The following is a 25,486-nucleotide window of genomic DNA, read 5'->3' as shown; positions in this document are numbered from 1 at the left end:
GAGGAAGGGGTGGTGACGCATTGAACAGCTCTCCAGTCGCACGGACGCGTTCATTGGCCCGCCGCTCCTCTTCAAGGCCCCCCGACCATTTTCACAGGCAAGGAAGGCAACAATTCATCTGTCTAGAAGTATGTGTTTAATATGCAACTAGGGCATCACATATTTTTTTATGGTAAAAATAAATAAATACACATATCAACCTTTGCAAATAATTGAATAGCTTAAACATGACAACTAAATAGGCCTACATTTTTAAATAAACAGTAAGTTTACTTTAGTTTTTGACGTGAGTGTCATCTAAACAGTGTAATATAAGTGAAATACAGTGACATGAATAGCTGTATCCCTTTATTTGACCTAATTATTAGGCCTCTTGACTTCCCTCTCCTCTGTAGCCTACTGTTGTCAAACAGCACTCATATCCCAATGTTTGTGTATGTGTGTTTATAGCCTAATCAACATGTTGACGTTTATTAGCCATTTGAGCCAATCAGCTTCCTATTGCACATAGATAACCCTTCACCTCATATTTCCCAATCCTCCATGTCATCAGGAAGTAAACCTACATGTTTCTCTCTACTATTTCTGGCAGTAAAAAGTCTCTGCAGTTTAGTTTACACTTCAAAATGAGGAAAACAGTTGATACAGACAATGAAACTAAGACCGTGGACAGCAAGGAAACCCCTGGGTCTGAAAAGAAGAAGTCCTACTGCAAATTGAATACTGTTACAAGTGAACGGTAAGTACTGTAGCCTTCAAGCTCAGAAGCCAGCCTCTAGGCCTGTAGTTTCACTTGTTTCAGTGTTGTCATAGCTAACTTTGTCCCCAGGCTCAATTGCAGAGGGAGCCAGCCGTCTGGTGGACTAGCTTATGTCATAGCCTAGATGTGTAATGTATTATAAGTTGTTATAATGCACAGCGCTAGGCTACTATTGTTTTGGCCTGTTATAAGGCCTATCTTGCATGTTCACACCATTCTCAACTGCATCATTCTACCCCCCCCCCCCCCCCTAAAGAAAGCCAGAGCGCCAAAGATACATTTCCATTTTGGACAATAAAGTTTGATTATCTTTGTTATAGTTCTCCGGGGTTGTCCACACTGAAGAAGGTGATCTTACTGCAGTGTACTGTCTACATCTCTCTGCCCGTAATCCTCTGCCTGTTTCCATGGATACTAGGCCATGTCGTCTGTTCCCACTGGTGTAAGTAGAGGAGTTCAGTCTAACCCTATTGAAAACTGACGTGATGAAATGACTTCAGATGACTGTTGCCGCTGCATGTGCTGCACACCATATCTATTGTAGATACAGCAAACTACTGTATGTTCTGTCATATATATATATAATATTATTGCACGGAATGATTTAGACAGGTGTGAACTGAATAAACTGGGTGATAACTTCCTTTTTGTTTTGTTTTGAAATCTGTACCAGTGAGGCTTCCGTACCTTGTGGACCTGGCTAGTCCAGTAGAGCTCTCCCTGAACCACACCCTAAACTTCTACCTCAGTCCAGAGGAGGGGATCTCACTGGGTGTATGGTAAATCGGTGTATACGTCCCAAATGGCACCCTATTCCCTACCTAGTGCACTGCTTTTGACCGGGACTAGTCAAGTGTTTTTCAATCATTGCATAGGGGTATACTACAAAGCATGATCGAGGAGTTAGCCAGCTAATTTTGATAAATAACCCAAAAAAATATCAACAGATTTTCAGGTTCATTAAGAAAACTCAACTTCAATATATGTTTTTGGTTGTTGAGTCAATTAGACCATGTCCATTTTAAGCTTTTCCTTTCAAGAAAACGAAAAGTTATTTCAGAATATTTAGGCAAGTCATCTGGCTAACTCAATGATTCTGCTTTGTAGTATAGCACCCATATGAAGGAGAGGAAACAAGGAGAGGAAACAAGGAGAGGAAACAAGGAGAGGAAACAAGGAGAGGAAACAAGGAGAGGAAACAAGGAGAGGAAACAAGGGAGGGGAAACAAGGATAATTAGACAATTGAGAAAAGAAGCCATGAGTTTCTATTTCTGTAGCCTGGTCCCAGATCACAAACAGATCTGGGAGCAGACTGGAAATGCCCATAAAGCACAAACAGATCTGGGACCAGGCTACTATTTCACCTCCTCCTTTGTTTGTTTGGGGTGAAGTTTCCCCTAGGAACAGATCTAGAATCAGCTTCCCCTTTCCCACTCCTAAACTTAACCCCCAGTAGGAAAAATGCAAAACTGACCCAAGATCTGTGTCTAGGGCAGGGGTCGGCAACAAGCGGCCCCGCGGGCAGAGTGATTTATTTTGGCCCCCCAAGGTTTTTTTATTTATTTTATTTTTTTAAAGACTCAAATCACCATTATGCTGAAAAGTAGTTAAATTACATTTAGGACATTTAGGAAATCTGTTCCCAAGTATTCCCACTAATAAAAAGAGACATACACTACATTACCAAAATATGTGGACACCTGCTTGTTGAACATCTAATTCCAAAATCATGGCCATTAATATGGAGTTGGTCCCCCCTTTGCTGCTATAACAGCCTCCACTCTTCTGGGAAGGCTTTCCACTAGATGTTTGAACATTGCTTGGGGGACTAGCCTCCATTCAGCCACAAGAGCATTAGTGAGGTCGGACACTGATGTTGGGCGATTAGGCCTGGCTCGCAGTCGGCATTCCACCCAAAGGTGTTTGATGGGGTTGAGGTCAGGGCTCTGTGCAGGCCAGTCAATCTCGACAAACCATTTCTGTATGGACCTCGCTTTGTGCACGGGGGCATTGTCATGCTGAAACAGGAAAGGCCCTTCCCCAAATTGTTGCCACAAAGTTGGAAGCACAGAATCGTCTAGAATGTTATTGTATGCTGTAGCGTTGAGATCCCTTCACTGGAACTAAGGGGCCTAGCCCGAACCATGAAAAACAGCCCCAGACCATTATTCCTCCTCCACCAAACTTTACAGTTGACACTATGCATTGGGGCATTTAGCGTTCTCCTGGCATCCGCCAAACCCAGATTAGTCCGTTGGACTGCCAGGTGGTGAAGCGTGATTCATCACTCCGGAGAACGCGTTTCCACTGCTCCAGAGTCCAATGGCGGCAAGCTTTACACCACTCCAGCCGACGCTTGGCATTGTGCATGGTGATCTTAGGCTTGTGTGCGGCTGCTCGGCCATTAAAACCCATTTCATGAAGCTCCCGACGAACAGTTCTAGCGCTGATGTTGCTTCCAGAGGCTGTTTGGAACTCAGTAGTGAGTGTTGCAATCGAGGACAGACGATTTGTACGCGCTACGCGCTACGCGCTTCAGCACTCGGCGGTCCCGTTTTGTGAGCTTGTGTGGCCTACCACTTCGCGGCTGAGCCGTTGTTGCTCCTAGACGTTTCCACTTCACAATAACAGCACTTACAGTTGACCAGGGCAGCTCTAGCAGGGCAGAAATTTCACAAATGGACTTGTTGGAAAGGTGGCATCCTATGACAGTGCCACGATGAAAGTCACTGAGCTCTTCAGTAGGGCCATTCTACTGTCAATGTTTGTCTGTGGAGATTGCATGGCTGTGTGCTCGAATTTATACACCTGTCAGCAATGGGTGTGGCTGAAATAGCCGAATCCACTAATTTGAAGGGGTGTCCTCATACTTTTGTATATATAGTGTACAGTGCCTTGCAAAAGTATTCACCCCCCTTGGCGTTTTTCCTATTGTGTTGCATTACAACCTGTAATTTAAATTGATTTTTATTTGGATTTCATGTAATGGACATACACAAAATAGTCCAAATTGGTGAAGTGAAATGAAAAAAATAACTTGGAAAACTGGTGCGTGCATATGTATTCACCCCCTTTGCTATGAACCCATCCAACTTGAAGGAGCTGGAGCAGTTTTGCCTTCAAGAATGGGCAAACATCCCAGTGGCTAGATGTGCCAAGCTTATAGAGACATACCCCAAGAGACTTGCAGCTGTAATTGCTGCAAAAGGTGGCTCTACAAAGTATTGCCTTTGGGGGGGAGGGGGGGGGGGGGTGAATAGTTATGCACGCTCAAGTTTTCAGTTTTTTTGTGTTATTTCTTGTTTGTTTCACAATTTTTTTTATTTTCCATCTTCAAAGTGGTAGGCATGTTGTGTAAATCAAATGATACAAACCCCCCAAAAATCCATTTTAATTCCAGGTTGTAAGGCAACAAAACAGGGGAAATGCCAAGGGGGGGTGAATACTTTCACAATCCACTGTATGTGATCGCGTCTCAATGCAATCAAGGTATGAAATGATTGTATTTGAAAAATTACAATCTATTTTTTGGGGCTTAGTTGTGGTCAATTTGCAGTGTAAAAATTATTATAATGATGTCGTCTTCGTCCCCGTCCCCCGCGGCTGAATCTAGTCGCCTAACTTCACCCTACACCTGTTTGTTTGTGCTGTCTCTGTCTCCTAGGCATACGGTTCCCGACAGCCAATGGCAGAAGGCCCAGGGGTCGGGCCCTGAGTGGTACAGTGAGACTCTGGGAGATGATTCTCCTGTTATCATTTATCTCCACGGTAACGTGGGCTCCAGGTGAGTCTAGTGTTGGGGTAGAGACCCTGTGTGCATCCCAAATGGCCCCCTACTCCCTGTATAGTGCACTACTTTTTGACCAGAGCCCTATGGGTGAGGGAGGTATGGGCCCTGGTCAAAAAGTAGTGCACTATACAGGGAATAGGGGTCCATTTGGGATGCACATCCTGGTAGACACTCCTAATGGATTCCAGTGGGTATTGTTACATCATCAGGGCCATGTTCATTAGGGAACACCGTGGCAACAAGTTTTGGAAATCGGAAAAAATGAGCGTTCTTATTGGAAAATAAAAACAGGTTGGCTTTCCCTGTTTCAGGACATTCTGAGTTCCGAGATTACGTGACATCCCTTGGTTTATTCCACAGATATACCATAGTCATCCCAGTGTTGTTTCAATGAATTAGAGGGAGCTTTTTTGTTTTTGTTTTAAGTTACTAATCTCTCAAACTGTCCTGTCATGTCCAAAGGGCCATACACCACAGGGTCGAACTTGTGAAGGTACTGTATGTTGTTCTAGTCTGAAATAATATATCTTTTTTTTATTACTGGTTAAAATAAAGGATTTCCTAACCAAGCCTGTCTATTTTCTAGATCCTAAGTGCAGCAGGCTATCATGTACTGTCACTGGACTACAGAGGTGAGCACAAATACAAGTGAATACACACACACAGTGCATTCGGAAAGTATTCAGACCCCTTGACTTTTTCCACATTTAGTTATGTTACAGCCTTATTCTAAAATGGATTAAATTACTTTTTTTCCTCATCAATTTACACACAATAACCCATAATGACAAAGCGAAAAAAGATTTTGAAATGTTTGCATATGTATAAAAATATTAAGAAAGAAAATACCTTATTTACATAAGTATTCAGACCCTTTGATATGAGACTTGAAATTGAGCTCAGGTGCATCCTGTTTCCATTGATCATCCTTGAGATGTTTCTACAACTTGATTGGACTCCACCTGTGGTAAATTCAATTGATTGGACATGATTTGGAAAGGCACACACCTGTCTATATAAGGTCCCACAGTTGACAGTGCATGTCAGAGCAAAAACCAAGCCATGAGGTCGAAGGAATTGTCCGTAGAAATCCAAGACAGGATTGTGTCGAGGCAAAGATCTGGGGAAGGGTACCAAACAATGTCTGCAGCATTGAAGGTCCCCAAGAACACAGTGGCCTCCATCATTCTTAAATGGAAGAAGTTTGGAAACACCAAGACTCTTCCTAGAGCTGGCCGCCCGGCCAAACTGAGCAATCGGGGGAGAAGGGCCTTGGTCAGGGAGGTGACCAAGAGCCCGATGGTCACTCTGACAGAGCTCTAGAGTTGCTCTGTGGAGATGGGAGAACCTTCCAAAAGGACAACCATCTCTGCAGCACTCCACCAATTAGGCCTTTTGGTAGAGTGGTCAGACGGAAGCCACTCCTCAGTAAAAGGAACATGACAGCCCGCTTGGAGTTTGCCAAAAGGCACCTAAAGCACTCTCAGACCATGACCTCTGGTCTGATGAAACCAAGATTGAACTCTTTGTCCTGAATGCCAAGCGTCACGTCTGGAGGAAACCTGGCACCATCCCTACGGTGAAGCATGGTGGTGGCAGCATCATGCTGTGGGGATGTTTTTCAGTGGCAGGGACTGGGAGACTAGTCAGGATCGAGGGAAAGAACTGAGCAAAGTACAGAGAGATCCTTGATGAAAACCTGCTCCAGAGCACTCAGGACCTCAGACGAAGGTTCACCTTCCAACAGGACAACGACCGTAAGTACACAGCCAAGACAACGCAGGAGTGGCTTCGGGACAAGTCTCTGAATGTCCTTGAGTGGCCCAGCCAGAGTCCGGACTTGAACCCGATCTAACATTTCTGGAGAGACCTGAAAATAGCTTTGCAGCAACACTCCCCATCCAACCTGACAGAGCTTGAGAGGATCTGCATAGAAGAATGGGAGAAACTCCCCAAATACAGGTGTGCCAAGCTTGTAGCGTCATACCCAAGAAGACTTGAGGCTGTAATCGCTGCCAAAGGTGATTCAACAAAGTACTGAGTAAAGGGTCTAAATACTTATGTAAATGTGATATTTCAATTTATTATTTTTAATAAATTTGCAAAAACGTCTAAACAACCAGTTTTTGCTTTGTCATTATGGGATGTTGTGTGTAGATTGATGAGGGGAAAAAATAATTTAATCCATTTTAGAATAAGGCTGTAACATAACAAAATGTGGAAAAAGTCAAGGGGTATATTGTCATATTTCCCTGGCCATTACAAAACTCAGATGTGTCAAATAATCCTGTAAGGTATGGGTCGCCAATGGTGATTTGACATGTAAATAAAATGCATTAATTAATTCATTATCCGAAATAGGACTTCATGTGGGTGCGTTATGTTGCTCTCTTAAGTCACTTTGTACCACGACGTCTGTAGTGCAGAGGCAAATATATTTAATATATTGCCATTCATTACATATTTTTTTGCATCAGATTGTAATGGTAGCAAAGTGGAAATATAGTCTACATAGGGTGGAAGCAGCCATAATGACGTCATGAATCAAAGGGCTGCTTTGTCACCTTCTCCCCCAGGTTTTGGGGATTCCAGTGGGGAGCCCAGTGAGGTAGGGATGACCTCTGACGCCATCTACCTGTACCAGTGGGTAAAGACACGCAGCAGGACCAGCGAGGTCTGTCTGTGGGGACATTCCCTGGGCACTGGGTGAGTGAGCGTCTCTTGGCATTTAGCATTTTAAAGATTAAGGGCCCAATCTCAAATGGACTCCTAAGACTTACGCATTTGCGGAGATCTGAGAGTATTTGACAGGTATAAGCAATATGGTAATAGCTCCACCTTGCCCTGTGATAGGCCGGGTAGAAGTTACACCATTGGTTATACTAATCACAATTCTCTAAGATCTCCACAAGGACATAGACCAGGGTTCTTCAATTCTGGTCCTGGAGGGCCGAAACACTTCTGTTTTTTATTTCTACCTGGTAGTTAATTGCACTCACCTGGTGTCCCAGGTCTGAATTAGCCCCTGATTAAAAGGAGAGGATGAAAAACAGAGGTGTTTCAGCCCTCCAGGACCGGAATTGAAGAACCCTGGCATAGGGTTTAGAGCTTAGCGGTCGATTTGAGATTCAGCCTGGGTTTCATTCTAGACTCTTTTCCCCAAAATGAAGATGTATGAACTCTCTATGCAGGGTGGCGACCAATGCTGCCGTGAAGATACAGGAGCAGGGTGAGTTACGCCCTCCAGCTCCAGACAGTTCCTACACCAATCAAATATGTTTTTAAATCCATGACAGGGAAAAGTGTGGAGAATCTGACATGTATTAGCTTGTCAGTGGTGATGAACAAAGTGAGAAGTCTTTAGATCCCCCTGGTGTTCAAAGTGGGAAGTCTTCTGATCCCCCTAGTGTTCAAAGTAGGAAGTCTTCTGATCCCCCTGGAGTTCAAAGTAGGAAGTCTTCTGATCCCCCTAGTGTTCAAAGTGAGAAGTCTTCAGATCCCCCTAGTGTTCAAAGTGAGAAGTATTCTGATCCCCCTGGTGTTCAAAGTAGGAAGTCTTTAGATCCCCCTAGTGTTCAAAGTGAGAAGTATTTAGATCACTGTAGTGTTCAAATACATAAGTATTTACATCCCCCTAGTGTTCAAAGGCGGAAGTCTTCAAAGCCCCCTGGTGTTCAAATGAGGAAGTCTTCAGAGCCCCCTGGTGTTCAAAGAAGAAAGTTTTCAGAGCACCCTAGTGTTCAAAGGCAGAAGTCTTCAGAGCCCCCTGGTGTTCAAAGGGAGAAGTCTTCTGATCCCCCTAGTGTTCAAAGTAAGAAGTCTTCAGATCCCCCTAGTGTTCAAAGTAGGAAGTCTTCTGATCCCCCTAGTGTTCAAAGTGGAAGTATTCTGATCCCCCTAGTGTTAAAAGTGGGAAGTCTTCTGATCCCCCTAGTGTTCAAAGTGGGAAGTATTCTGATCCCCCTAGTGTTCAAAGTAGGAAGTCTTCTGATCCCCCTAGTGTTCAAAGTGGGAAGTCTTCTGATCCCCCTAGTGTTCAAAGTAGGAAGTATTCTGATCCCCCTAGTGTTCAAAGTGGGAAGTCTTTAGATCCCCCTAGTGTTCAAAGTGGGAAGTCTTCTGATCCCCCTAGTGTTCAATGTGGGAAGTCTTCTGATCCCCCTAGTGTTCAAAGTGGGAAGTCTTCTGATCCCCCTAGTGTTCAAAGTGAGAAGTATTCTGATCCCCCTAGTGTTCAAAGTAGGAAGTCTTTAGATCCCCCTAGTGTTCAAAGTGAGAAGTCTTTAGATCACTGTAGTGTTCAAATACATAAGTATTTACATCCCCCTAGTGTTCAAAGGCGGAAGTCTTCAAAGCCCCCTGGTGTTCAAATGAGGAAGTCTTCAGAGCCACCTGGTGTTCAAAGAAGAAATTTTTCAGAGCACCCTAGTGTTCAAAGGCAGAAGTCTTCAGAGCCCCCTGGTGTTCAAAGGGAGAAGTCTTCTGATCCCCCTAGTGTTCAAAGTGAGAAGTCTTCTGATCCCCCTAGTCTTCAAAGTAGGAAGTCTTCTGATCCCCCTAGTGTTCAAAGTAGGAAGTCTTCTGATCCCCCCTAGTGTTCAAAGTGGGAAGTATTCTGATCCCCCTAGTGTTCAATGTGGGAAGTCTTCTGATCCCCCTAGTGTTCAAAGTGGGAAGTATTCTGATCCCCCTAGTGTTCAATGTGGGAAGTCTTCTGATCCCCCTAGTGTTCAAAGTGGGAAGTCTTCTGATCCCCCTAGTGTTCAAAGTGGGAAGTATTCTGATCCCCCTAGTGTTCAAAGTGGAAGTCTTCTGATCCCCCTAGTGTTCAAAGTGAGAAGTCTTCAGATCCCCCTAGTGTTCAATGTGGAAGTCTTCAGATCCCCTGGTGTTCAATGTGGGAAGTCTTCAGAGCCCCCTGGTGTTCAAAGGGAGAAGTCTTCTGATCCCCCTAGTGTTCAAAGTAGGAAGTCTTCTGATCCCCCTAGTGTTCAAAGTAGGAAGTATTCTGATCCCCCTAGTGTTCAAAGTATGAAGTATTCTGATCCCCCTAGTGTTCAAAGTAAAAAGTCTTCAGAGCCCCCTGGTGTTCAAAGGGAGAAGTTCATTTCAGCTAGTTCAGTCATACTCAATAGACAGACTGTGGGCCGGACCCAGAATGACGTCAATACCGACAAAAAACCTGCTGGAAATTAGCTTTTAAAACATTTAACATTTTTCTCTCTGCCAACAAGAGGGGTGTGAACAGTTGGGGTCGTGAGGTGGGGGTTTGTTACTACGCCGATAAATGACAATATCCAACCGGACCTTTGCCACCTAGGAAATATGTGTGACCGGACCTTCTCAAATAATATTTTAGTACCCCTGATCTAGTTAGTTTATTTACCTTGACAGCTAGCCATGCAATGATTTTCGATTTCACAATTTATTCATCTGAAGACTCAATTGTTATTTTTCCTGTTGTTTTCAACGTCAGTGACTGGTCTTGATAGCCTGCGTGCCAGTCTGGTTCTGCTGCCAACGTCAGTGACTGGTCTTGATAGCCTGCGTGCCAGTCTGTTTGCGCTGCCAACGTCAGTGACTGGTCTTGATAGCCTGCGTGCCAGTCTGTTTCTGCTGCCAACGTCAGTGACTGGTCTTGATAGCCTGCGTGCCAGTCTGTTTCTGCTGCCAACGTCAGTGACTGGTCTTGATAGCCTGCGTGCCAGTCTGTTTCTGCTGCCAACGTCAGTGACTGGTCTTGATAGCCTGCGTGCCAGTCTGGTTCTGCTGCCAACGTCAGTGACTGGTCTTGATAGCCTGCGTGCCAGTCTGGTTCTGCTGCCAACGTCAGTGACTGGTCTTGATAGCCTGCGTGCCAGTCTGGTTCTGCTGCCAACGTCAGTGACTGGTCTCAACTCAATCTCAACGTTCAGTATGCAGCTGGATTTTATGCAGGGGTCACCTGATAGAACCTCTATTAAAATGCATGAGCTGATGCACACACCACACAAATGTGTAGAGGTGCTGACTGACGGGGAATAAACTGTATAAAAGAAAGGAAGTCACACTCTACACATGCTCCAAACTATTTAAAGTGATGCTCCGGAACTTTAGGATAATTCCAGCCAGTAGTTTTGATAGTGGTGCTCACGAGCCAAACCGGGTCCCTGTTTTTTGTGTACTACGTCCTCCATTTCATATGTCATTTTACGTCCTACTTTTTGTTTTGCAATTTGTGTATATGTGTGTATATATATATATATATACACAAAATTATAGACTGATCATGTCTTTGTCAGTGGGCAAACGTACAAAATCAGCAGGGGATCAAATACTTTTTTCCCTCACTGTATATATATATATATATATATATATATATATATATATATATATATATATATATATATATATATATATATATATATATATATATATATATATAGTCTTGATCAAACCCCCTGGTCTGCCACGGTATATACAGTATATATATATATATATATATGTATATGTGTGTGTGTTACTCTGGATAAGAGCGTCTGCTAAATGACTAAAATGTAAAAATGTTACGAATTTGTTGTGCTTTAAAATCCCAGACTGCATCTTTAATGGGTAAACATAACCAACTTTTTGGCATGCAGTTCAAGCATTCATTATTTAACCCTAAAAGAAGTCACTGATTGAACATAACATTAATAATGGATCTATGACAAAAATGTTTGTCATGACATGTTTCCATGTTTGGCTTGACAGCGAAGGAGTTGGCAAGAGAAAGAGCACGTGATCTGAGGGACATAACACTAGCAGATCTGGAACCAAGCTATGCCGTTGATGGTGTGATCCTGGAGGCTCCGTACACCAACATGGAGGAGGAAGTAGCCAGCCATCCCCTCAGCATGGTGAGGCGTCTGTCTGCCTCTCACTCTGTCTGCCTGCCTGTCTGTCTCTCACTCTGTCTGTCTGCTTGCCTGCCTGTCTATGGCCTTGTGTACATTTACATTTTAGTCATTTAGCAGACGCTCTTATCCAGAGAGTGAGTGCATACATTATTTTTAATTTCTTTCATATTGGCTCCCCGTGGGAATCGAACCCACAACACTGGCGTTGCAAACGCCATGCTCTACCAACTGAGCTAACAGTGTGTTATTGCACTATGAAACCCCGAGATGGCTTCATTTCCCTGTTTCACAAGAATGTCTTAGCTGTCCATCCTTCCTGTATATTTTACCCATATTGCTCTACTCTAGGACTAGTTAAGCTCAAACTATTTCTGAACTGATATTGCTGTTCCCTTCTATTCAGCTGTATCAGTATCTTCCAGGTTTTGAGAGCATTCTTCATCACATCATGCAAAGGAACAACATGGTGTTCGCTAACGATGAAAAGTAAGTACTGCCTGTGTTACCATAACAACATAGGTAGATGCTATGAGGACGACTGTGTCCCAAATGGCACCCTATTCCTTATATAGTGCACTACTTTATAGTGCACTAATTTTGACCAAGGTCTATAGGGCTAGTGGAGGTAGTGCACTGCACTAAATAAAATAAAATAACATTTTATTGGTCACATGCGCTAAATACAACAGGTGTAGACCTCACAGTGGAATACTTAGGAGCCGTTAACCAACAATACAGAGTTAAAAGTAGGACAAATATTTGCTAAATAAAAAAGGAAATAGTAACTCAATAAAAACAATAATGAGGCTATATACAGGAAGTAGCAGTACTGAGTCAATGTGGAGGGGTACCAGTACTGAGTCAGTGTGGAGGGGTACCAGTACTGAGTCAGTGTGCAGGGGTACCAGTACTGAGTCAGTGTGGAGGGGTAGCAGTACTGAGTCAATGTGGAGGGGTACCAGTACTGAGTCAGTGTCCAGGTGTACCAGTACTGAGTCAGTGTGCAGGGGTACCAGTACCAGGGGTACCAGTACCAGGGGTACCAGTACTGAGTCAGTGTGCAGGGGTACCAGTACTGAGTCAGTGTGCAGGGGTACCAGTACTGAGTCAGTGTGCAGGGGTACCAGTACTGAGTCAGTGTGCAGGGGTACCAGTACTGAGTCAGTGTGCAGGGGTACCAGTACTGAGTCAGTGTGCAGGGGTACCAGTACTGAGTCAATGTGCAGGGGTACCAGTACTGAGTCAGTGTGCAGGGGTACCAGTACTGAGTCAATGTGCAGGGGTACCAGTACTGAGTCAGTGTGGAGGGGTACCAGTACTGAGTCAGTGTGCAGGGGTACCAGTACTGAGTCAATGTGCAGGGGTACCAGTACTGAGTCAGTGTGCAGGGGTACCAGTACTGAGTCAATGTGCAGGGGTACCAGTACTGAGTCAGTGTGGAGGGGTATCAGTACTGAGTCAGTGTGCAGGGGTACCAGTACCAGGGGTACCAGTACTGAGTCAGTGTGCAGGGGTACCAGTACTGAGTCAGTGTGGAGGGGTATCAGTACTGAGTCAGTGTGCAGGGGTACCAGTACTGAGTCAGTGTCCAGGGGTACCAGTACTGAGTCAGTGTGCAGGGGTACCAGTACTGAGTCAATGTGCAGGGGTACCAGTACTGAGTCAATGTGCAGGGGTACCAGTACTGAGTCAGTGTGCAGGGGTACCAGTACTGAGTCAGTGTGGAGGGGTACCAGTACTGAGTCAATGTGGAGGGGTACCAGTACTGAGTCAGTGTGCAGGGGTACCAGTACTGAGTCAGTGTGGAGGGGTACCAGTACTGAGTCAGTGTCCAGGGGTACCAGTACTGAGTCAGTGTCCAGGGGTACGAGGTAGTTGAGGTGATACAGTGTGTACATGTGGGTAAAAAGGGACTAGTCAATCAGGATAGATAATAAACAGAGTAGCAGCAGCGTATGGGAAGTGTGAAAGTGTCTGTGTGTGTGTGGCGTCAATATGCATGTGTGTTGTGTGTGTGTGTGTGTGTGAGTGAGTGAGTGTTGGAGTGTGTTGGAGTGTCAGTGTAGTATGTGGGAGTGTGTGGGTAGAGTCCAGGGAGTGTGTGGGTAGAGTCCAGGGAGTGTGTGGGTAGAGTCCAGGGAGTGTGTGGGTAGAGTCCAGGGAGTGTGTGGGTAGAGTCCAGGGAGTGTGTGGGTAGAGTCCAGGGAGTGTGTGGGTAGAGTCCAGGGAGTGTGTGGGTAGAGTCCAGGGAGTGTGTGGGTAGAGTCCAGGGAGTGTGTGGGTAGAGTCCAGGGAGTGTGTGGGTAGAGTCCAGTGAGTGTGTGGGTAGAGTCCAGGGAGTGTGTGGGTAGAGTCCAGTGAGTGTGTGGGTAGAGTCCAGGGAGTGTGTGGGTAGAGTCCAGGGAGTGTGTGGGTAGAGTCCAGGGAGTGTGTGGGTAGAGTCCAGTGAGTGTGTGGGTAGAGTCCAGTGAGTGTGTGGGTAGAGTCCAGGGAGTGTGAGGGTAGAGTCCAGGGAGTGTGTGGGTAGAGTCCAGGGAGTGTGTGGGTAGAGTCCAGGGAGTGTGTGGGTAGAGTCCAGTGAGTGTGTGGGTAGAGTCCAGGGAGTGTGTGGGTAAAGTCCAGAGAGTGTGTGGGTAGAGTCCAGGGAGTGTGTGGGTAGAGTCCAGGGAGTGTGTGGGTAGAGTCCAGGGAGTGTGTGGGTAGAGTCCAGGGAGTGTGTGGGTAGAGTCTAGGGAGTGTGTGGGTAGAGTCCAGGGAGTGTGTGGGTAGAGTCCAGGGAGTGTGTGGGTAGAGTCCAGGGAGTGTGTGGGTAGAGTCCAGGGAGTGTGTGGGTAGAGTCCAGGGAGTGTGTGGGTAGAGTCCAGTGAGTGTGTGGGTAGAGTCCAGGGAGTGTGTGGGTAGAGTCCAGTGAGTGTGTGGGTAGAGTCCAGGGAGTGTGTGGGTAGAGTCCAGGGAGTGTGTGGGTAGAGTCCAGGGAGTGTGTGGGTAGAGTCCAGTGAGTGTGTGGGTAGAGTCCAGTGAGTGTGTGGGTAGAGTCCAGGGAGTGTGAGGGTAGAGTCCAGGGAGTGTGTGGGTAGAGTCCAGGGAGTGTGTGGGTAGAGTCCAGGGAGTGTGTGGGTAGAGTCCAGTGAGTGTGTGGGTAGAGTCCAGGGAGTGTGTGGGTAAAGTCCAGAGAGTGTGTGGGTAGAGTCCAGGGAGTGTGTGGGTAGAGTCCAGGGAGTGTGTGGGTAGAGTCCAGGGAGTGTGTGGGTAGAGTCCAGGGAGTGTGTGGGTAGAGTCTAGGGAGTGTGTGGGTAGAGTCCAGGGAGTGTGTGGGTAGAGTCCAGGGAGTGTGTGGGTAGAGTCCAGGGAGTGTGTGGGTAGAGTCCAGGGAGTGTGTGGGTAGAGTCCAGGGAGTGTGTGGGTAGAGTCCAGTGAGCGTGTGGGTAGAGTCCAGGGAGTGTGTGGGTAGAGTCCAGGGAGTGTGTGGGTAGAGTCCAGGGAGTGTGTGGGTAGAGTCCAGGGAGTGTGTGGGTAGAGTCCAGGGAGTGTGTGGGTAGAGTCCAGGGAGTGTGTGGGTAGAGTCCAGTGAGTGTGTGGGTAGAGTCCAGGGAGTGTGTGGGTAGAGTCCAGGGAGTGTGTGGGTAGAGTCCAGGGAGTGTGTGGGTAGAGTCCAGGGAGTGTGTGGGTAGAGTCCAGGGAGTGTGTGGGTAGAGTCCAGGGAGTGTGTGGGTAGAGTCCAGGGAGTGTGTGGGTAGAGTCTAGTGAGTGTGTGGGTAGAGTCCAGGGAGTGTGTGGGTAGAGTCCAGGGAGTGTGTGGGTAGAGTCCAGGGAGTGTGTGGGTAGAGTCCAGTGAGCGTGTGGGTAGAGTCCAGGGAGCGTGTGGGTAGAGTCCAGGGAGCGTGTGGGTAGAGTCCAGGGAGTGTGTGGGTAGAGTCCAGGGAGTGTGTGGGTAGAGTCCAGTGAGTGTGTGGGTAGAGTCCAGGGAGTGTGAGGGTAGAGTCCAGGGAGTGTGTGGGTAGAGTCCAGGGAGTGTGTGGGTAGAGTCCAGGGAGTGTGTGGGTAGAGTCCAGGGAGTGTGTGGGTAGAGTCCAGGGAGTGTGTGGGTAGAGTCCAGGGAGTGTGAGGGTAGAGTCCAGGGAGTGTGAGGGTAGAGTCCAGGGAGTGTGTGGGTAGAGTCCAGGGAGTGTGTGGGTAGAGTCCAGGGAGTGTGTGGGTAGAGTCCAGGGAGTGTGTGGGTAGAGTCCAGGGAGTGTGTGGGTAGGGTCCAGGGAGTGTGTGGGTAGAGTCCAGGGAGTGTGTGGGTAGAGTCCAGTGAAAAACAATTAAGATAAATAAATAATAAAGGGGGTCAATGTAAATAGTCCAGGTGGCCATTTGATTAACTATTCAGCAGTCTTATGGCTTGGGGGATAGAAGCTGTTCAGGAGCCTTTTGGTCCCAGACTTGGCGCTCCGGTACCGCTTGCCGTGCGGTAGCAGAGAGAACAGTCTAGGACTAGTGTGGCTGGAGTCTGAACATTTTGAGGGCCTTTCTCTGACACCACCTGGTATAGAGGTCCTGGATGGTAGGAAGCTTGGCCCCAGTGACGTACTGGGCCATACGGACTACCCTCTGTAGTGCCTTGCGGTTGGATGCCGAGCAGTTGCCATACCAAGCGGTGATGCAACCAGTCAGGATGCTCTCAACGGTGCAGCTGTATAACTTTTTGAGGATCTGAGTTCCCATGTCTAATCTTTTCAGCCTCCAGAGGGGGAATAGGTGTTGTCGTGCCCTCTTCACGACTGTGTTGGTGTGTTTGGACCATGATAGGTTCTTAGTCAGCTTCCTATTTCGCAACAAAGCCTCCTTCACTCATGCTGCCAAACATGCCCTCGTAAAACTGACTATCCTACCGATCCTTGACTTCGGCGATGTCATTTACAAAATAGCTTCCAACACTCTACTCAGCAAATTGGATGTAGTCTATCACAGTGCCCTCCGTTTTGTCACCAAAGCCCCATATACTACCCACCATTGTGACCTGTACGCTCTCGTTGGCTGGCCCTCACTACATATTCGTCGCCAAACCCACTGGCTCCAGGTCATCTATAAATCACTTCTAGGCAAATCCCCGCCTTATCTTAGCTCCCTGGTCACCATAGCAACACCCACCCGTAGTCTGCGCTCCAGCAGGTATATCTCACTGGTCATCCCCAAAGCCAACACCTCCTTTGGCCGCCATTCCTTCCAGCTCTCTGCTGCCAATGACTGGAACGAACTGCAAAAATCTCTGAAGCTGGAGACTCTTATCTCCCTCACTAACTTTAAGCATCAGTTGTCAGAGCAGCTTACCGATCACTGCGCCTGTACACAGCCCATCTGTAATTAGCCCACCCAACTACCTCATCCCCATATTGTTATTTATTTTGCTCATTTGCACCCCAGTATCTCTATTTGCACATCATCTTCTGCACATCTATCACTCCAGTGTTAATACTAAATTATAATTGTAATTATTTTGCACTATGGCCTATTTATTGCCTTACCTCCATAACTTACTACATTTGCACACACTGTATATAGATTTTCTATTGTGTTATTGACTGTACGTTTTGTTTACCCCATATGTAACTCTGTGTTGTTGTTTTTATCACACTGCTTTGCTTTATCTTGGCCAGGTCGCAGTTGTAAATGAGAACTTGTTCTCAACTGGCTTACCTGGTTAAATAAAGGTGAAATAAAATAAATAAATAAGAAGAAAAAAATGTGTGATGTGGACACTGAGGCACTTGAAGCGCTCGGCCCTCCGTATCCTGTAGTCTACCATCAGCTTCTTTGTCTATATAGGGAATAGGGTGCCGTTTGGAATGCAGCCTGGTAGGGTGCCGTTTGGAATGCAGCCTGGTAGGGTGCCGTTTGGAATGCAGCCTGGTAGGGTGCGGTTTGGAATGCAGCCTGGTAGGGTGCGGTTTGGAATGCAGCCTGGTAGGGTGCCGTTTGGAATGCAGCCTGGTAGGGTGCGGTTTGGAATGCAGCCTGGTAGGGTGCCGTTTGGAATGCAGCCTGGTAGGGTGCGGTTTGGAATGCAGCCTGGTAGGGTGCCGTTTGGAATGCAGCCTGGTAGGGTGCCGTTTGGAATGCAGCCTGGTAGGGTGCCGTTTGGAATGCAGCCTGGTAGGGTGCCGTTTGGAATGCAACCTGGTAGGGTGCCGTTTGGAATGCAGCCTGGTAGGGTGCCGTTTGGAATGCAGCCTGGTAGGGTGCCGTTTGGAATGCAGCCTGGTAGGGTGCCGTTTGGAATGCAGCCTGGTAGGGTGCCGTTTGGAATGCAGCCTGGTAGGGTGCCGTTTGGAATGCAGCCTGGTAGGGTGTCCCGTTTGGAATGCAGCCTGGTAGGGTGCTGTTTGGAATGCAGCCTGGTAGGGTGTCCCGTTTGGAATGCAGCCTGGTAGGGTGCCGTTTGGAATGCAGCCTGGTAAGGTGCCGTTTGGAATGCAGCCTGGTAGGGTGCCGTTTGGAATGCAGCCTGGTAAGGTGCCGTTTGGAATGCAGCCTGGTAGGGTGCCGTTTGGAATGCAGCCTGGTAGGGTGCCGTTTGGAATGCAGCCTGGTAGGGTGCTGTTTGGAATGCAGCCTGGTAGCTCTGAATCCTCTAAACTAGAAACTACTGACGTTGGATAATTGTTTGTTTTTATGCAGTTTAAAGACCTTGACCACACGTGTCCTTTTCCTACACGCTGAGGATGACAATGTGGTTCCTTTTTACATGGGCCAGAAGGTATGTACATGCTGATCTTGTAGAAGTTAAGCACATTTGTGATTTAGGGAAAGTTGTGAGGTTGTTAAATCCAACTTACACATTGATGTGTGTACTGTTACTATACTGTAGTAGAATGAGCTAGAATTAATGTGTGTGTGTGTGTGTGTGTGTGTGTGTGTGTGTGTGTGTGTGTGTGTGTGTGTGTCTGTGTGTGTGTGTGTGTGTGTGTGTGTGTGTCTGTGTGTGTGTGTGTGTGTGTGTGTGTGTGTCTGTGTCTGTGTGTGTCTGTGTGTGTGTGTCTGTGTCTGTGTGTGTGTGTGTGTGTGTGTGTGTCTGTGTGTCTGTCTGTGTGTGTGTGTGTGTGTGTGTGTGTGTGTGTGTGTGTGTGTGTGTGTGTGTGTGTGTGTGTGTGTCTGTGTGTCTGTGTGTGTGTGTGTGTGTGTGTGTCTGTGTGTGTGTGTGTGTGTGTGTGTGTGTGTGTGTGTGTGTGTGTCTGTGTGTGTGTGTGTGTGTGTATATGTGTGTGTGTGTGTGTGTGTGTGTGTATTTCTTCCCAGCTGTACCAGATTGCACTTCAAGCCCATCGACAACGGGATGCAGAGGACCAGGTGCACATGGTGTCCTACAGTGAATCCTTAGGATACTCACACAACTATATCTATCTGGATCCCAACCTGCCCAGTGTGGTTGGGTAAGTTATATATCCAACATCCCAACCTGGCCAGTGTGGTTGGGTAAGTTATATATCCAACATCCCAACCTGCCCAGTGTGGTTGGGTAAGTTATATATCCAACATCCCAACCTGCCCAGTGTGGTTGGGTAAGTTATATATCCAACATCCCAACCTGGCCAGTGTGGTTGGGTAAGTTATATATCCAACATCCCAACCTGCCCAGTGTGGTTGGGTAAGTTATATATCCAACATCCCAACCTGGCCAGTGTGGTTGGGTAAGTTATATATCCAACATCCCAACCTGCCCAGTGTGGTTGGGTAAGTTATATATCCAACATCCCAACCTGCCCAGTGTGGTTGGGTAAGTTATATATCCAACATCCCAACCTGCCCAGTGTGGTTGGGTAAGTTATATATCCAACATCCCAACCTGCCCAGTGTGGTTGGGTAAGTTATATATCCAACATCCCAACCTGGCAAGTTACAGTTGAAGTTGGAAGTTTACAAACACCTTAGCCAAATACATTTAAACTCAGTTTTTCACGATTCCTGACATTTAATCCTAGTAAAAATTCCCTGTCTTAGGTCAGTTAGGATCACCACTTTATTTTAAGAATGTGAAATGTCAGAATAATAGTAGAGAGAATGATTTATTTCAGTTTTAATTTATTTCATCACATTCCCAGTGGGTCAGAAGTTTACATACACTCAATTAGTATTTGGTAGCATTGCCTTTAAATTGTTTAACTTGGGTCAAACGTTTCGGGTAGCCTTCCACAAGCTTCCCACAATAAGTTGGGTGAATTTTGGCCTATTCCTCCTGACAGAGCTGGTGTAACTGAGTCAGGTTTGTAGGCCTCCTTGCTCGCACACAGCTTTTCAGTTCTGCCCACACATTTTCTACAGGATTGAGGTCAGGGCTTTGTGATGGCCACTCCAATACCTTGACTTTGTTGTCCTTAAGCCATTTTGCCACAACTTTGGAAGTATGCTTGGGGTCATTGTCCATTTGGAAGACCCATTTGCGACCAAGCTTTAACTTCCTGTCTGATGTCTTGAGATGTTGCTTCAATATATCCACATAATTTTCCTTCCTCATGATGCCATCTATTTTGTGAAGTGCACCAGTCCCTCCTGCAGCAAAGCACCCCCACAGCATGATGCTGCCACCCCCGTGCTTCACGGTTGGGATGGTGTTCTTCGGCTTGCAAGTAACCCCCTTTTTCCTCCAAACATAATGATGGTCATTATGGCCAAACAGTTATATTTTTGTTTCATCAGACCAGAGGACATTTCTCCAAAAAGTACGATCTTTGTCCCCATGTGCAGTTGCAAACCGTAGTCTGGCTTTTTTTATGGCGGTTTTGGAGCAGTGGCTTCTTCCTTGCTGAGAGGCCTTTCAGGTTACAGTGGGGAAAAAAAGTATTTAGTCAGCCACCAATTATGCAAGTTCTCCCACTTAAAAAGATGAGAGAGGCCTGTAATTTTCATCATAGGTACACATCAACTATAACAGACAAAATGAGGAAAATAAATCCAGAAAATCACATTGTAGGATTTTTAATGAATTTATTTGCAAATTATGGTGGAAAATAAGTATTTGGTCAATAACAAAAGTTTCTCAATACTTTGTTATATACCCTTTGTTGGCAATGACACAGGTCAAACGTTTTCTGTAACTCTTCACAAGGTTTTCACACACTGTTGCTGTTATTTTGGCCCATTCCTCCATGCAGATCTCCTGTCGCTGGGCAACACGGACTTTCAACTCCCTCCAAAGATTTTCTATGGGGTTGAGATCTGGAGACTGGCTAGGCCACTCCAGGACCTTGAAATGCTTCTTACGAAGCCACTCCTTCGTTGCCCGGGCGGTGTGTTTGGGATCATTGTCATGCTGAAAGACCCAGCCACGTTTCATCTTCAATGTCCTTGCTGATGGAAGGAGGTTTTCACTCAAAATCACACGATACATGGCCCCATTCATTCTTTCCTTTACACGGATCAGTCGTCCTGGTCCCTTTGCAGAAAAACAGCCCCAAAGCATGATGTTTCCACCCCCATGCTTCACAGTAGGTATGGTGTTCTTTGGATGCAACTCAGCATTCTTTGTCCTCCAAACACGACAAGTTCTATTTTGGTTTCATCTGACCATATGACATATGACATTCTCCCAATCCTCTTCTGGATCATCCAAATGCACTCTAGCAAACTTCAGACGGGCCTGGACATGTACTGGCTTAAGCAGGGGGACACGTCTGGCACTGCAGGATTTGAGTCCCTGGCGGCGTAGTGTGTTACTGATGGTAGGCTTTGTTACTTTGGTCCCAGCTCTCTGCAGGTCATTCACTAGGTCCCCCCGTGTGGTTCTGGGATTTTTGCTCACCGTTCTTGTGATCATTTTGACCCCACAGGGTGAGATCTTGCGTGGAGCCCCAGATCGAGGGAGATTATCAGTGGTCTTGTATGTCTTCCATTTCCTAATAATTGCTCCCACAGTTGATTTCTTCAAACCAAGCTGCTTACCTATTGCAGATTCAGTCTTCCCAGCCTGGTGCAGGTCTACAATTTTGTTTCTGGTGTCCTTTGACAGCTCTTTGGTCTTGGCCATAGTGGAGTTTGGAGTGTGACTGTTTGAGGTTGTGGACAGGTGTCTTTTATACTGATAACAAGTTCAAACAGGTGCCATTAATACAGGTAACAAGTGGAGGACAGAGGAGCCTCTTAAAGAAGAAGTTACAGGTCTGTGAGAGCCAGAAATCTTGCTTGTTTGTAGGTGACCAAATACTTATTTTCCACCATAATTTGCAAATAAATTCATTAAAAATCCTACAATGTGATTCTCTGGATTTTTTTTTCTCAATTTGTCTGTCATAGTTGACGTGTACCTATGATGAAAATTACAGGCCTCTCTCATCTTTTTAAGTGGGAGAACTTGCACAATTGGTGGCTGACTAAATACTTTTTTTCCCCACTGTATGTCGATATAGGACTCGTTTTACTGTGGATATAGATACTTTTGTGTCGGTTTCCTCCAGCATCTTCACAAGGTCCTTTGCTGTTGTTCTGGGATTGATGTGCACTTTTCGCACCAAAGTACGTTCATCTCTAGGAGACAGAACGCGTCTCCTTCCTGAGCGGTATGATGGATGCGTGGTCCCATGGTGTTTATACTTGAGGGCTATTGTTTGTACAGATGAATGTGGTACCTTCAGGCGTTTGGAAATTGCTCCGAAGGATGAACCAGACTTGTGGAGGTCTACAATTTCTTTCCTGAGGTCTTGGCTGATTTCTTTTGATTTTCCCATGATGTCAAGCAAAGAGGCACTGAGTTTGAAGGTAGGCCTTGAAATACATCCACAGGTACACCTCCAATTGACTCAAAGTATGTCAATTAGCCTATCAGAAGTTTATAAAGCCATGACATCATTTTCTGGAATTTTCCAAGCTGTTTAAAGGCACAGTCAAATTAGTGTATGTAAACTTTTGACCCACTGGAATTGTGATACAGTGAATTATAAGTGAAATAATCCATCTGTAAACAATTGTTGGAAAAATTACTTGTGTCATGCACAAAGTAGATGTCCTAACCGACTTGCCAAAACTATAGTTTGTTAACAAGAAATTGTGGAGGTGTTGAAAAACAAGTTTAATGACTCCAACCTGAGTGTATGTAAACTTCCGACTTCAACTGTATATATCCACCATCCCAACCTGGCCAGTGTGGTTGGGTAAATTAGATATCCACCATCCCAACCTGGCCAGTGTGGTTGGGTAAATTAGATATCCACCATCCCAACCTGGCCAGTGTGGTTGGGTAAATTAAATATCCACCATCCCAACCTGGACAGTGTGGTTGGGTAAATTAAATATCCACCATCCCAACCTGCCCAGTGTGGTTGGGTAAATTAAATATCCACCATCCCAACCTGCCCAGTGTGGTTGGGTAAATTAGATATCCACCATCCCAACCTGGCCAGTGTGGTTGGGTAAATTAAATATCCACCATCCCAACCTGGCCAGTGTGGTTGGGTAGATTAAATATCCACCATCCCAACCTGGCCAGTGTGCTTGGGTAAATTAGATATCCACCATCCCAACCTGGCCAGTGTGGTTGGGTAAATTAGATATCCACCATCCCAACCTGGCCAGTGTGGTTGGGTAAATTAGATATCCACCATCCCAACCTGGCCAGTGTGGTTGGGTAAATTAGATATCCACCATCCCAACCTGGCCAGTGTGGTTGGGTAAATTAGATATCCACCATCCCAACCTGGCCAGTGTGGTTGGGTAAATTAAATACCCACCATCCCAACCTGGCCAGTGTGGTTGGGTAAATTAGATATCCATAATGCCAACCTGGCCAGTGTGGTTGGGTAAATTAGATATCCATAATGCCAACCTGGCCAGTGTGGTTGGGTAAATTAGATATCCACCATCCCAACCTGGCCAGTGTGGTTGGGTAAATTAGATATCCATAATGCCAACCTGGCCAGTGTGGTTGGGTAAATTAGATATCCACCATCCCAACCTGGCCAGTGTGGTTGGGTAAATTAGATATCCATAATGCCAACCTGGCCAGTGTGGTTGGGTAAATTAGATATCCACCATTGCCAATAATGGACACAACATGTGTTGATCCAAAGTTCAGCAAGTAGAAATACAATGGGTGTGTACATCCCAAATGGCATCCTAGTCAGAGTGGACAAAACATTAAGAACACCTGCTCTTTCCATGACAGACTGACCAGGTGAATCCAGGTGAAAGCTATGATCCCTTATTGATGTCACTTGTTAAATCCACTTCAAATCAGTGTAGATGAAGGGGAGGAGACAGGTCCTGGTCCTCTGTAGCTCAGCTGGTAGAGCACGGCGCTTGTAACGCCAAGGTAGTGGGTTCGATCCCCGGGACCACCCATACACAAAAATGTATGCACGCACGACTGTATGTCGCTTTGGATAAAAGCGTCTGCTAAATGGCATATTAAAATTAAATTTAAAGAAGGATTTATAAACCTTGAGACATGGATTGTGTGTGTGTGCCATTCAGAGGGTGAGTGGGCAAGACAGATTTACTGTAAGTGCCTTTGAACGGGGTACGGTAGTAGGTGCCAGTCACACACCGGTTTGAGTTAGTTAAGCTGTTGGGTTTTTCACGCTCAACAGTTTCCCGTGTGTATAAAGAAAGGTCCACCACCCAAAGGACATCCAGCCAACTTAACACACAACTGTGGGAAGCATTGGAGTCAACATGGGCCAGCATCCCTGTGGAGCGCTTTCGACACCTTGTAGAGTCCATGACCCGATGAATTGAGACGGTTCTGAGGGCAATGGGGGACAACTCAATAAAAGGAAGGTGTTCCTAATGTTTTGAACACTGCGTGTAGTGCTATGGGCCCTGGTCAACAGTAATGCACTATAAAGGGTATAGGGTGCCATTTGGGACTCAACCATTTGGGACTCAACCATTTGGGACTCAACCTTTTGGGACTCAACCTTTTGGGACTCAACCTTTTGGGACCTCACACAAGTTATTTATATGAGATTAACAAGGATGGGGTCAGGTTCAGAATTAGGGATAGTCACGGTCTTGAAAATGATTTGGGTTTCATGTGCCTTTCTCCACAGGCGGTTTCTACAAAGAAAGAATAACAGCTATTACCCTGACAACATCCGGCGAGTCGGCGACTAAGCGTAACAACATTTCAGGGGTTAGAGCTGCCCACTGAACAATGAAACGTCCACGTGTCCATATTTCTGTGTCAGTTTGTGTATTGCACTAGTCTCTCATAGTTGTCAGTGTCTGTATTCATTTGAATAACATTTTTTTTTTTAAACAACATCAGATCAGACACGATTAAATGTATTTTGATGTAACACAGAATATGGGAGAAATAAGGGTCGTAATAATGAACATGAATAATATGCAACCCCTTGATAAAATATGAGCCAGTTCTGTTAAGAATGGACCACTCACGGGTAGCTGACAAACGGGTTGTTTCCCAAATGGCACCCCTATTCACTTTATAGTGCACTACCTTTGAACAAGGCCAATAGCGCTCTGGTCTACAGTAGTGCACTATATAGGGGATAGGGGTGCCATTTGGGACATACCCAGGGTAAGACCTTGTATTTAGAAGGTGTTTTCAGAAATACTGGGAAAAATAGATCATTTTGTTTGTTGATTCTGAAGGTATGTAGCAGACTGTTATTTGTGGATTCTGAAGGTATGTAGCAGAATTATTTAGCATCAGTTGGCTTTACAAACAGAGCTCAGTTTGAACTAAAGGGGCAATCTGGGATTTTACTTGTTTCAAAACATGGTTAAAACATTTCAAATCTCACAGATGGACTTGCCTCCATAGCTCTGTTTATACATTTGGGATTGGCCATCCCTCAACTGTTTACCAAAAGTGGCGTGGTGACTGCTTTGTTGTTGTCTGAATCCCAGATTGGCCCTTTAAAAGAACACCAGGCGCTTCTGGGTGACGTTACCCTGGAAACACATCTTGGATCCACTTCCCCTTAACCATTAGTGGGGAAAATGCAAAACTGACCCAAGATCAGCATCTAGGGGCAATTTCACCCTACTCCACACCAGGCAGCCTCACCCTACACCACACCAGGCACCACACCCCCCCCAACGAGCCCCGGTCTCCTCCAGGG

General features: G+C 46.0%; 1 protein-coding gene across 3 annotated transcripts; it reads left to right on the top strand.

The window, feature by feature from the left end:
- Positions 1–50: 50 nt before the first annotated feature.
- On the top strand, positions 51–24,922 carry LOC311145576 (lysophosphatidylserine lipase ABHD12-like). 3 transcript variants are annotated; one of them, XM_084181847.1, is made up of 14 exons: positions 51–128; positions 593–739; positions 1,081–1,202; positions 1,434–1,539; positions 4,426–4,545; positions 5,014–5,044; positions 5,138–5,183; positions 7,128–7,257; positions 7,743–7,780; positions 11,284–11,429; positions 11,833–11,915; positions 18,090–18,168; positions 18,708–18,841; positions 24,449–24,916. In XM_084181847.1, the coding sequence occupies exons 2-14, from the start codon at positions 627–629 to the stop codon at positions 24,510–24,512; spliced, it is 1,212 nt and encodes a 403-aa protein (XP_084037973.1). In that variant the 5' UTR covers positions 51–128; positions 593–626; the 3' UTR covers positions 24,513–24,916. The 3 variants fall into 3 exon arrangements, with proteins under 3 accessions (XP_084037973.1, XP_084037972.1, XP_084037974.1); XM_084181846.1 differs by lacking the exon at positions 51–128 and having other exon boundaries at positions 557–739; positions 24,449–24,915; XM_084181848.1 differs by lacking the exons at positions 51–128; positions 18,090–18,168; positions 18,708–18,841 and having other exon boundaries at positions 557–739; positions 24,449–24,922.
- Positions 24,923–25,486: the final 564 nt, after the last annotated feature.

Source organism: Coregonus lavaretus, assembly GCF_964263955.1.
Source record: "Coregonus lavaretus genome assembly, chromosome: 18".
Lineage (NCBI taxonomy): Eukaryota > Metazoa > Chordata > Actinopteri > Salmoniformes > Salmonidae > Coregonus > Coregonus lavaretus.
Note: the sequence above shows the minus strand (reverse complement) of the source record. Positions and strands in the feature narration are given on the sequence as shown.

Bases quoted from the DNA above. Each gene is read 5' to 3' on its own strand.
- LOC311145576 (XM_084181846.1), top strand. From the start codon at position 567: ATGTTTCTCTCTACTATTTCTGGCAGTAAAAAGTCTCTGCAGTTTAGT. The intron at 11,916-18,089 runs GTAAGTACTGCC...GTTTTTATGCAG, and splicing joins GTGTTCGCTAACGATGAAAA to TTTAAAGACCTTGACCACAC. The intron at 18,842-24,448 runs GTAAGTTATATA...CTTTCTCCACAG, and splicing joins AACCTGCCCAGTGTGGTTGG to GCGGTTTCTACAAAGAAAGA.